General features: G+C 67.1%; 1 protein-coding gene across 2 annotated transcripts in view; it reads left to right on the forward strand.

The window, feature by feature from the left end:
• The window catches only part of CAMTA1 (calmodulin binding transcription activator 1), a 551,076-nt gene that overhangs the window by 469,041 nt on the left and 69,330 nt on the right, over positions 1 to 12,705 (forward strand). For both annotated transcript variants that reach the window (XM_045570571.1, XM_036460843.2), the window contains 2 exons: positions 8,896 to 9,036; positions 10,564 to 12,389. In XM_045570571.1, the coding sequence (XP_045426527.1) occupies positions 8,896 to 9,036; positions 10,564 to 12,389 (1,967 nt within the window). The remainder of the gene's footprint in view (positions 1 to 8,895; positions 9,037 to 10,563; positions 12,390 to 12,705) is intronic.

Consider the following 12,705-nt stretch of genomic DNA (forward strand, 5'->3'; position numbering starts at 1 on the left):
ACAATACCCTGGCCTGGGCTGTACAGTCAGCGCCTCTGCTGTTTTCTCATCCTTTTCCAGACAAAGACCAAAGCTCCAGCAAGAGGGGAAGTGTTTATTTGTTTTGGTTTTTTGCTTAGATTGTAATCCTGGTGATTATAGAAATATCAAGAAGTAAAATCAACAAAGGCTTTCCCTCCCCCCTACCCCCTCTCACCCTGCACCAAACCCCGTTCCTGATCGGTTAGCGCCACCTGGTGGTCAGTAGCAGCAGAGCAGCTCGGAGAGGCAAACCCGCTGGAGGAGCCAGCCTCCCCAGCCAGGCCCTGGAGCCTGCAGACAGGGCACTGTCCCAGCCTGCCGGGACCTGGAGTCTGGGATGGGGGGAGGCGCCTTAGGCCTGCCCTGCAGTTCTGGGGCCGTGGGCTTGGCGTGGGGCTGGAGCAAACCTCCTTTCCTCCGCCTCAGTCATCACCTGGGGGTGCAAGGTGAGGGGCTGGTGTTCCCCTGACCGTCTGTGGGCACTGGAGGGGCAGGTAGCAAAGCAAGGCCCAGAGGTGCTGCCTGGGGAGCAGTAGGCGGGGCACCTGAGCTAGGAGGGGAAGGGGGGTCGGGCCGTCCGAAAGGGTCGGAGGGTTTATTTCCGGCCAGAAGTGTTGGCTTGGACGCATTTCCCAGTGTCCCCACCTCTCAAAGGAGGAGTGAGGGACAAGGAGTCAGGAATGAGCTGGGCACTGAAAGGTGAAATTGAGAGGCCCAGAGACCGGGATGCCAGGACACAGGCTTTATGAGAGAGAGAGAGAGAGAGAGAGAGAGAGAGAGAGAGAGAGAGAGAGAGAGAGAGAGAGAGAGAGGAAGAGAGCGAGGGCCGGGGTACAAGCACCTTTAAGGGGAGGAGAGGGGGTGGGGCTGAGGGCACTCAGCACACGCTGATGGGTGGCTTCCTGGAAGGCCTATGATTAGGGACCTAGGGACTTAGGAATGGGGGCTTAGGGCATTTGGCAGGTGCTGATGGGTGGTTCAGTGCTCAGGAATGTCCGGCTGCAGGTAGGGTTTACGTCTGTCCATCAGTTGGAGGAAGGGAGGATCTATCAGGCACGTCCAGGCTGCCCACCCCTGGGGCTCAGGGCAGCCAGAGCGGCCGAGGTGCCCCCGGTCCTCCCGGCCCGCACAACCTGGGCAGACGCGGGCTCCATGAGGGACAGAGGCCCACGTCAGACACGCGGGCAGGTTGGTGAAAAGGTGGGCTGCTGCCTCCGAGGCGCCCGGTTCCACGGGCCTGAGCGGCCCCAGGTGCCTGCGTGTTTAACAGGCAGGACTCCGGAGCTTTCTGAGAGCGCCCGGCCTGCAGCAGGCGCAGCCAGAGGCCAGTCAGGGAGCCCGTGGAGCACAGGCCACGGGCAGTTACACACCAGCTGTCTCACGTGGCTGGGAAGGAGCAGACGCGGGCGGCTGTGCAGATCTCCAACTTGTAAAAGAATGGGGTGGGGGGGGGGCACGCGAGGTCTCCCCGCAGACTCCGGGATAAGGCCTGCGACACTACGCTTCCCTTGGGTTGGAAGGGAGATGTCAGTGCCAGGCAGGTGTGGGGTCCGGCCGGACACTATGGACTCGAAGTCCTGAGAACACCCCTGGGTGCCACAGAGGAGGCCGTGGACGGAGCCGAGAGGAATGGAAGGTGTCCCCGGGAAGTGGGGTCCCCCGGGAAGTGGGGTCCCTGCTGGGCTGAGGATGGAGAGGGCCTGGGAGGACTTCCCTGCCCCCGGTGTCCCCTCGGTTAGAGTTGCTGTCCAGGGAGCAGGCCGGGAGCGTTCCCATAAGCCCCCAGGCCTGGCAGAGTGCCCTCCTGTTCCCCTCCGCCTCCCGCCTGGCCCGGAGGAGAGCAGGGGGCAAGGCTCCGGGCCAGGCTCCTCTTAATGGGGACCCCCCTTTTCCTACTGCGCAGGGAGGACCAGGCCCGTTTGCAAATGAGCCTTTCTCCCTCTGCTCAGTTTCACTCAGAGAATGTCCCCACGGAGCAGGACAGAAAGAGAAACACCTTTGATTTCCTGTCGCTCCCTGGCTAGTGCCATTCTGCTTGGGTGCCACACACCCGCCTCCCCCCCAAAACCCCAGCTCCTTCCTAGCATCCCCTCGGGCCCTGAGCTTGGGAGGGGCCTCACCCACGTGCCTGACCTTGACCCGGAGCGACGCCGCCCTGCTCATGGTGGGGGTGGTTTCTTTAAAGTGGGGATTTGGTGCGGACATGGACACCGCCAGGCTTTCCGCTTCTCTCTGGAAATGAGGGGTTGGGGCCAGTAGGGGCCCAGAGGCGCCCTCCCGGTCAGCGGCACCGGCTCCGTGCCGCCTCCGGGCGCGTGGAGAGGCGCCTGAGCCCAAGGCCTGCAAGAAGCAGGTGGAACCCGTTTGGAATCATGTTCAATCCCAGCTCCCCCCCACACACACACTCCCCTCCCCCCCTGCCAGGGGCCCGGGGGGCTGCTCAGGCCTGGTCACTCCTGCCCCCTGTCCCCTGACCTGGGCCGGGGGAGGGGCTGCTGTTAGCCCCACTGAGAAGGTGGTTCCGGAGCCCACCTGGCTCGGGGGGGCGGGGGGGGACCGCTTCCTCTCTCTCGGCCAAACTGCGCCTCTGACGTCACTGACCATCGGAGAGCTCACCGTCTGCTACAGCGTGCAGAACGAGTGTGACCCTGTGCACGCCGGGGGCTCCGACAGCCTTGGCCGGCCCCCAGGCCTCGGCCTTGTCCGGTGAGCAGGGCCTCGGCTCAAACACTGCGCCCAGGCCACTGGTCAGCAGCCCCTAGGGGTCCTCTGTGCGGGCGGGGTCTCCTGGCGTCAGAGCTGTCAGGGCTCCTCCTGGGGGAGCCCCGTTCCCGTCCCTCCCCCCGAGGTCGGAGGTCATCACCGGAACAGGACGGGCTGTGCTGAGTCTCAGCTTCTGCCCTCTGCCCTCTGCCCTCTGCCCTCTCCGGCGCCGCTACCACTGGAGACAGAAAGTGGGGTCCTGATGGCCCGCGCCCCCACACCCCCAGAGCCAGCACGGCCAGCTCCTTCACAGCCGGCGCACACGTCCCAGCCAGTCCCCGAGCTCCGGGAAATGAGATTTCTGGAAATGTCCTCAGGACCCGCGGCGAATGAGAGCTGAGGGCGAGACGGGGAAATTGAATAGTGTGTGGGTGTCTGGATGCGAGAAGTTAAATCTAATGAAAATGTTATCCAGTTGAACCAAGAAATCAGAAGCAGGGCCTTTATTCCTGTCAACAAGAATACAGTGAGAATTAAACCGACGCCACTGCCATTTCCCACTGACCTTGTTGCCATGGAGACAGCCTTCCCGTGTCAACAACCCGGAGGAATCCAGTCGGGCCCATTCATGCATGGAGAGCATGCGGAGCCCCCCCCCCCCTCCCCACACACACACACACACACACACGCCGCCATCACGTGGTCCCTAAATAGGGTGACCGGGGAGCGTCCCCGTTTATGCCGTTGTCCAGCCAAATGGCCGTGCGCCCGTCTGTCTCCACGGTGACCTGTCTGGGCAGCCTTTAGGCCCGGCCACCTTGGCTCTGCGGACAGAGCGCCGGCCTGCAGACCAAAGGGCCCGGTTCCATTCCGGTCAAGGGCACGGACCTCGGCTGCAGGCTCCTCCCTGGCCTGGGCCCTGGCCGGAGCTGTGCAGGAGGCGACCCATCCACGTGTTTCTCTCACAGCGATGTTTGCCTCTGCCTTTCCCTCTCTCCTCCACCCCCTAAATATCGATGGAAAAATGTCCTCGGGTGAGGATTAACAGAAAAAAGGCCGCCCTGTTTATGGCCCCTGCGGGCGGAGGGCATTGCAGGACTGGCTGCGCCCAGGCTGACGGGGCAGGGGGACGGGCCCCTGTTGGGTGGGAGTTTCTTTGTCACCAGCGTGCCGCTTGTCACCTGCTCACATAGCACCCAGAAGCCGGCCCGTGACCAGGCTCCGGCCCGCCCGGCCCTCTTCTCGGAGTGACCGCCCGGGGTGGGGCCATGGCCTTGTATGTCTGTGTCCTTGTCTGGTCCCGGCCCCACGTGCTGCCCGCCTGATGCTTCAGAGCAGAAAGGGCCTCTCCCTCGGGGCCCCAACCCTGGCGGCCTCGGGTCTCCTGTGGGCACCCGAACCCCAGTCCCGGGCGGGGGCCCGCTCCTCTGTGTGTCTGTAAAGTCCCTTAGCGAACAGCGACGTGGTCTGGTGAGCCATGGAGGGGCGCCCATTTGGCAGGTGCAGAAACCGAGGCCAAGCAGAATCAGATCTTCCTTACGTCTCCCGCATAAAGGCCAGCCTGACAGGCTCTCAGCATCTCTGGGTGCAGCCCCCACTCCCGCACAGCGAGCTCAGGTGCTGGGCTGGGGTCCACTCTGCCCTTCAGTCCAGTCCTACCACCACGTAGGGGCGCTGTGTCAGAGGACAGCCAAGAGGAAGCTGCCCCTGGGTCCCCGTCTCTGATGGGGTGAGTGCCCACCCCACCACAACCCCCAAACGCTGCTCCCCGAATGCCCCACCTCCTCTGGGCGGAGTCTTCCTTTGGGTTCTCTGTCTCTCAGAGAAATTTCCCCTAAATGCTCCCTCCTCCGCTCTGAAGGCGGCCAGGCCTCCAGGGACCCAGAGCCTGGCTCCTGGCTCCTGGCCCAGGACCCCGCCCTCTCTTGCTGGCTCCAGACCCTCCAGGGGCAGGTCACACTACCCTCTCCCCTGCACCTGGGGGCCCGGCCGAGGTCCTCTCCCTGGTCTGGGTGGCCTGGCTGCCCGGCTGTCATAAGGGAGGAGCCAGGGTTCAGAGCCTGGTCCTTGTGAGACGAGGGCATCCTCCATAGTCAGAGGGCAGGACACGGCAGGTGGGCAGTGGGCTGGGGTCAGCACCTGGCCCAGCCCCAGGTTCCTGCCCAGTCCGCAGCTCCCACCCCTGTAACCCGGACACCCTCTCTCCAGGCAGTGATGTGAGTCTAGCTTTGAATGGAAGGAATTCCTCCCCACCCCCACCCCCAATGGGGGCCGCAGCCCCTCCTCCATCCAGGCGTGCCTGGGTCCCAGGAGGGGTGCAGCGGGACGAGCCTGGCTCTGCAGCCCCTCCCGCCCCTTCTCTGCAGCGTCAGTCACATAACTTCCTGCGTCTTGGTTCTCAAATTAATAAATGCGACGGTAATTCTCCTCAGAGGGTTGTTGAGAGATTAGAGATGTGATCTCTGTGCCGGGGGGTGGAATACCACAGACTCTGCGGCTTCAGTGAATTAATCTTCTCACAGTCTGGAGGCGGAGTCCAGGATCAAGGTGTGGGTCGGCTGGGTAGGGTTCCGGGGAGGCCCCGCCTCCGGGCCTGCCGCCGGCCACCTCCTGCTGTGCCCTCACCGGCCTCGCCCCACGTGCGACTGTCCTGTGCCTCTTCCTCCTCCGACAGGACATGCGTCCTGCTGGCGTAGGACCCACCCGAGGCCCTCACTTCACCTCGTCCATCTCCGAAAGGCCCTGTCTCCAAACACAGTCCCCTTGGGGTCAGGCTCCAGCCTACACATGGTGGGGCGCACGGTTCTGTCCATGCGGGGGTGACAGCGTCGTCTGCCCCGGCCACAGCTCTCCGCCTCTCCCAGGGCGGGGGTGGACCAGCCAGCCCCATGGGGGTCACTCCCCCTCCCCCCAACCCCGCCTCCACATCTCAGTTACTCTCCCCGTGGGCGGCCGCCTCTCGGGCAAATTGTTCCTGAGAAGATGCTCTGGGAAGCAAGTGGGCCCCACGCTGCTGCCATTGATTTCCTGTTGATTATTCATATCAGCCGGGCGCCGCGGGCTAGCCAGGGGTGGTGATTAGCGCAAGTGGTGGGCACCCGCCAGGTCCCTGCGGGCGCAGACCAGTCCTCACACAGGGCAGCTGCTGGCGGCACGGCCGGAGCCAGTGTTGCCCGGGCACACGTGGCCCAGGCAATGGAGGGACTGCTGGGGCAGCCACGGGGGACCCCCACTTCCAGGGGCCAGCAGGGCCGCGACTCTCCTGAGCTTGGCCGCACCCACCCCCTCTGGGACCTTCCCGGGAAAACAGGTCCCCTCCCTCCACCGCTGGAGCGGCCCAGGGACGCTGACCGGCTGGAACACTCCTCCGCCCTCCGTCCTCCATCTCTTTCCTCTGTGGCCTGACAGTGTGGAGCCGGGCACCTTCACCGAGACTCAGTGAGGGGGCCGGCTGGGACCAGAGCCCCAGGAGGCAGTTTCCTGGGAATCCCCTTCCCCCCTTCGATGCCCCCACCCAGGCCGTGGCCCTGCTTTTTGTGAAGTGCACTTTCGACGCAGCTCCCTGTGCTGAGTCGGGGGGGAACTGGGGGGGTCAGCGAGCGAGGTTATTAACCGTCCTGCTCAAAGCGCCTCCCCCAGGGGCCTCCCTTCCCGCTGATCCATTGCCTGGTGGGAGCAGAGCGGGGCGTTAGCGTCCTGATGGTGTTTGATGTTCGCGCTAACAGCTCCCGCGGGGAGGGGCTCCCCAGAGGGCGGGGGCGGGGGCAGGGGGGCGGGCTGCACATGGATGTGGAAGTTGCGGGACGTCCAGAGTCCTGCTTGCAGTCTGTCCGCTCCCTGGTTTCGTCTTGTAGCCTTCCCAGCAGGAGGGGGCAGCCGCCCATGGGGCCGAGCAGAGCCTGGTCTGGGCACCTTGGGCCCCAGGGCTCCCCTGGGAGCACCTGCCGGTGCTGTGATGGTCGCCTGCTCAGAGCCGCCGGGTGACGCCCCGTGACTCCCTGTTGAGCTCCAGGCGGCCCTCCTCGGCCGCAGAGCTGAGGAACGAGGCCCGGGCTGTGTGTCCTCCGTCCGCCTGCACTGGGGTCTCCTGAGAGCTTCCTCAGACCCTGGCACTGCCCGGACACGGACGCCAGAGTCTCCGCCGGTGCTGGGCGGGCGCGGACAGACCATGCGTGTGCAGCGGTGCCGGGGGAGGGCCCTCAAGGCCTGCGCTCTGCCTCCCTCTCCCTCCTTCCCCCCACTTCGCTCCGGGTTCTCACCTGCAGGAGGAGGAGTCTGGGGAAGGCCCTGACCCTCCCCCTGCCTCCGCCAGGCCCGTGCCGTCACCTGCCTTCCACGTGGGGTTTCCCGGGAAGGTTTGCTGGAGCAGAGGGCTCCGGAGCTGTGATGAGTTCACAGCCCCAGCCTGGCCTTCCTTCTAGCTGCCGGGGGGGAGGCGGCGGAGCTAGCAGGATCCGGGCCTCCTGCGCTGCCGAACTCCCCGAGGGAGCCCAAGGCCGAGGCTGCCCGTTCAAGGAAAGGCGGGTGGTGAAGCCACCCCCCACACCCCCATGTGCCCACCCACGGCGCTCTGAACAGGCACACACAGCTGCCCCCAGAGCCAGGCAGCTCGCTGGGCTTGGGGCAGAGCCATCAGCACCCTCTTCCCCTGATCACCTGCTGGGACCCACCAGCCGCAGGCAGGACTGTGGGCCCCGGTGCCGATGAAGGTGCTGGCGGCACAGAGGGCAAGGACTGCGAGCAAGCAGCGGGCAGGCGTGGAGGGAAAGCATCCGAGAGGGATCCTGGCAGATCCCGACCCTCACGCGTGGGGTCCTCTTTGCCAAACCACTGCCGTTCCACACCCCGGTGCGGACGGAGCCGGGCACGCGGTGCCGGCCGCCCTGGAGCTCCCCCCTGTCCGCCTGCAGAGGCTGAGCATCTGAGCTTGCACAGCAGGCACCCGCGTTGCCATGGCATCGGCCGGCCGCCGAGGCAGGCGTTTTGTGCTGGGGGTCACCACCGTCACCGTGAGCGGCTGTGACAACAGCGGCTCTTTGTTGGGGACACGTGACGTGCCCGGATGGCAGATCCATCGGGCTTCCTCCGCGTCAGCGTGCTGGGCAGATACGATTAGGTTCCCATTGTACAGACGCGCACACTGAGGCTCGGAGAGGCTTGGCGGCTCGCTCAGACCCACACAGCGGGGAAAGGCCGCAGCCTGGCCCCACTCCGGTGTGGGTGTGAGCGGACTCCGCCCCTGTGTGTCCCGGAGTCCCTCCCAGACCAGGGCAGGAGCCGGGAGCCGCGACCGCTCTTCCCCGAGGCCCTGTGAGAAGCTCAGCCAGAGGAGAGAGGCTGTTCTCGCAGCCGCACAGCCATGGCCTGTCCCTGGTGTGGCCTCGGCCCTGCCCCTCCGCCCAGACCGCCTGCTCCCAGCGTCCCCTCCGGGAGCCGGCTGTGGATCCGCCGCCTCCAGGGCTGGCTCCAGAGCCTCCCGCGCCGGGCCTGGCCGGGCCCCACCTGCCCCCGGCCACCTCTCGGCCGGGTGGGCGTGAACCGCAGCCAGTCCGCACACTCAGCGGGCGAGTCGGTTTATTTTGGGGTTCCGGCCCATCCTGCCCAGCCGGTGGGGAGATGGCTCTCGGCCATGCGGGTGCCACTTAAGGAGCGATGAGCCGCCCAGGTGGCCAGTCATTGTGGGCACCACCGCCCAGGCCAGGTGGGCCCGCGAGCCTGCCCCCTCAGCCCCTCAAGGCCGAGAAGTCAGGGGAAGAAAGCACTGCCTGGGGCAGGTCCTCCCAGCACGCTGCTGCGACCCTTCCACGCGCCCCCCCCACCTCCCCTCTGGGTCCCCACGACCTGCAGTCCAGGGGGTCCTTTCCCTCCCGCTCCAGGGCCCCATGAAGGGTCACCTGGCGCACTTGCACTTGGGGAAACCCGCGAAGACCATTCCCGGCTGCATCCGAGGGGAAGGAGGGAGGAAGAGCAGGGAGCCCCGGGGCCGGGCGGAGTGCGGGGGGAGGGGGTAGCAGGGCAGCCTGGGCTCCCTCTGGCCTCCTCCTGTGTCCCCAGAGTCAGCCTCCCAGCAGGGAGGGAGGGGCTGAGCTCTGGGCGGGCCTGGCTCCCGCCCTCCCCGCCCTCTCCACCCTCCGTGCACCCCGTGGCCTCTGACCCGCCCTGTCTCCCCAGTCCACGGCATCAAGTGGACCTGCAGCAACGGCAACAGCAGCTCGGGCTTCTCCGTGGAGCAGCTGGTGCAGCAGATCCTCGACAGCCACCAGACCAAGCCGCAGCCTCGGACCCACAACTGCCTGTGCGCCGGCGGCCTGGGTGAGCAGGGCGGGCGCGGCGGGCGGGCCGGCGGGCGGGCACCGCGGGCCGAGGGGCTCTGCCAAGCAGCCGCTCTCCTCCTCGGGGGTCGCTGTGATGGCCAGTGAGGGGAGGGGTCAGCCCGGGGTCAGACGACAGCATGGCCCCCAGGCCAGACTCAGCCTCGTCCTGCCCACAGCCGGCGGGCGGGCGCCCACTTTGGGCAGAGGCAGCTCCCCCAGGAGTGGGGCAGCAGAGTTGGGGGGCATGGGAATGGGGCTCCTGCCTCTGTTCCCCCCCCCCCCACAGTGCCCTCCAGGCCTCCAGTGCCCTTGGGCCATGTCAGCAGGGTCCCAGGTCCCTGGGCACGGGGCCAGCCCTGCTTCCCAGGTCAGTCCTGAGTCAGTGGCCACTCAGGCCAAACCGCTGTCTCTGCCAGGAGCGTCCTGGGCCGCGCGCGCGCTCGCTCCATCCGGGGTCTGCTCCTGGTCACGGCGTTTCTCTCACCTGCACCGCTTCCCGCCACGTCTGCCTGCACGTGGGGGTTTAGGGATGATGGTGACGAGGCTGCCATGAGGTTCGGGGGGGGCGGGGGATTCACCCTTTTATAGAAGCAAACTGACCCTCCCCAGACGGGATGGGAATGAGGATGGAGAGGGAGAGGAAAGCGGGAGACAGCGTCCTGGGCTCCTGGCGGGCGTGAGCCTGTCCCGCTGGGGCTGGGACGCCGTGTGGCGTTTCCGTCTCTGCCCCTGAGCCGGGCAGGGGCGCTGTCCTTGCTGCATTTCGGAAGGCGTTCGCCCCGCAAAGGGCTGGGGACCAGGGCAGCCAGCTGCAGAGGCTGGTGGCCCCGAATGCCTTCGGCCCGCAGAGCAGCCTGCGCCCCCTTTGGCCGTGGGGCCTGGAGGCGACCCAGGGAGCATGCCTTGCTCTCGGGTCCCCTCCTCCTCAGCTCCCTGCCGCCTGGAGGAGAGAGAGGCTCCCTGCCGTGCTGCCCAGCCTGTGGGCATGGGCGCTCCCAGGGGGTAAAGAGAGGGACCAGGCCACCCCTCCCCTCCCAGCTGAGCCGGGCGAGCGAGAGCCCGGGCAGGGAAGGCGGCTGCTCCGCCCCGAGGGTGGGAGGGTCTCCCTGGAGAATGGCCTCTCTCGTCCTCTCCTCCTGTGGTCGGGGCACTGCTGCCACTATTTGCAAAGTGAGCGGAGGAAAGGGGGCCTGGGGTGGGGGTTGCGGGGTGGTGACCAGGGCACATGAGAGCCTGGGCCGGGGTCAGGAGGCCCCACTCCTGAGTGGCTGCTGCACGCCAGCCCCCAGGGCTCCGGGGCTCCTGGGAGGGGCTCTGCCAGGTGCCAGCTGCTCGGAGACAGGGTCTGCTGCAGCCCAGCCCTGACACTCTCTTTGTGTGTGTGTGTGTGTGCACGTGTGTGTATGTGTGTGCGTGTGTGTACGTGCACGTGTGTGCGTGCACATGTGTGCGTGTGTGCGCACGTGTGTGCGTGCGTGTGTGTGTGCGCGCGTGCGACATGCGTGTGTGCCTCTGGCCTCTACAGGAGCGGGCAGCAGTGCGCATCACAAGTGCAACAGTGCCAAACACCGCATCATCTCGCCGAAGGTGGAGCCGCGGACGGGGGGCTACGGCGGCCACGCCGAGGTGCAGCACAATGACGTGTCGGAGGGCAAGCAGGAGCACGGCCACGGCAAGGGCTCGGGCCGCGAGAAGAGGAACGGCAAGGTGGCCAAGCCCGTGCTGCTGCACCAGAGCAGCACCGAGGTCTCGTCCACCAACCAGGTGGAGGTGCCCGACACCACCCAGAGCTCGCCCGTGTCCATCAGCAGCGGCCTCAACAGCGACCCCGACATGGCCGACAGCCCCGTGGTCACCGGCGTGTCCAGCATGGCCGTGGCCTCCGTGATGGGGAGCCTGTCGCAGAGCGCCACGGTCTTCATGTCCGAGGTCACCAACGAGGCCGTGTACACCATGTCCCCCACCGCCGGCCCCAACCACCACCTCCTCTCGCCCGACGCCTCTCAGGGCCTGGTCCTGGCCATGAGCTCCGACGGCCACAAGTTCGCCTTCCCCACCCCGGGCGGCCCAGACGGCCTGGCCATGCTGCCCTCCAGCGTCTCCGAGGAGCTGGTCCTCTCCACCACCCTGGACGGCGGCCGGAAGCTCCCGGAGGCCGCCATGAACTTCGACCCCGACTGCTTCCTCAACAACCCGAAGCAGGGCCAGACGTACGGGGGCGGGGGCCTCAAGGCCGAGCTGGCGCGGCACTCGCCGCCCGCGGAGCGGGCCTTCGGCTTCACCCCCGTCCTCGCCAAGGAGATCAAGACGGAGGACACGTCCTTCGAGCAGCAGATGGCCAAAGAGGCGTACTCCTCGTCGGCGGCCGCGGCCGGCGCCCTGGGCCTGAGCGCGGGCCCCGGGCTGCTGCCCTCGGGCGGCGGCCTGAGCCCCAGCACCACCCTGGAGCAGATGGATTTCAGCGCCATCGACTCCAACAAGGACTACGCGTCCGGCTTCAGCCAGACGGGCCACAGCCCCCACATCCACCAGACCCCCTCCCCCAGCTTCTTCCTGCAGGACGCCGGCAAGCCCCTCCCCCTCGAGCAGGGCGCCCACGGCAGCCTCAGCGACTCGGGGGGCGCCTTCGTGATGCCCACGGTGAAAACGGAGGCGCCCGCGCAGGCCAGCTCCTGCAGCGGCCACGTGGAGCCGCGGGGAGAGCCCGCCCCGGCCCTCCACCTCATGCAGTTCCAGGCCAGCTTCCAGGCCATGGCCCCGGACGGGGAGGTCACCATGGAGACCTCGCAGGTGGCCGAGGGGGGCGAGGGCCTGATCAAGTCCGGGGAGCTGCAGGCCTGCGGCTCCGAGCACTACCTGCAGCCGGAGACCCCCGGGGTGATCCGCAGCACGGCCGGCGCCCCCCTCCTCCCGGGGAGCGTGGTGCAGGGGCTGTACCCCGTGGCCCAGCACGGCCTGGGCAACGCCTCCAACATGGAGCTCAGCCTGGACCACTTCGACATCTCCTTCGGCAACCAGTTCTCCGACCTGATCAACGACTTCATCTCCGTGGAGGGGGGCGGCGGCGCCCTCTACGGGCACCCACTGGTGGCGGGGGACGGCGCGGCGCTCTCGCAGGCGGAGGACGGGGCCCGCGCCCCCTTCGCCCAGGCCGAGATGTGCATCCCCTGCTGCAGCCCCCAGCAGGGCGGCCTGCAGCTCGGCGGCGAGGCCGGGGCCGGCGCCATGGCCTACATGCACGTCGCCGAGGTGGTCTCGGCCGCCTCGGCCCAGGGCACCCTGGGGATGCTGCAGCAGAGCGGACGCGTGTTCATGGTGACCGACTATTCCCCGGAGTGGTCCTACCCGGAGGTGAGTGACAGGTGCCGGGGCCGCCCCATCACCGTCATCTCACCTCTCCCCCCCCCCCCCACGGAGCTGAGGGGGCTCATGTGCAGGTGGCTCCCCAGACGAGGAAGGCCACACGGGCCCCTCCCGGGTCATCTGCGATGCCTCCCGCCCCAGCCCGGGGCTCGGTCTCCAGCACGGCCTGTAGCAGGCGTCTTCAAACTACGGCCCGCGGGCCACATGCGGCCCGCAGAGGAGTCTGATCCGGCCCGCCAGGTTTTTTGGGCAGTGAGCGCAGCCGAGGTGTTACAGTAGGAATTAGTAGTTCATATAGTCCGGC

Source organism: Pipistrellus kuhlii, unplaced genomic scaffold, assembly GCF_014108245.1.
Source record: "Pipistrellus kuhlii isolate mPipKuh1 unplaced genomic scaffold, mPipKuh1.p scaffold_m20_p_34, whole genome shotgun sequence".
Lineage (NCBI taxonomy): Eukaryota > Metazoa > Chordata > Mammalia > Chiroptera > Vespertilionidae > Pipistrellus > Pipistrellus kuhlii.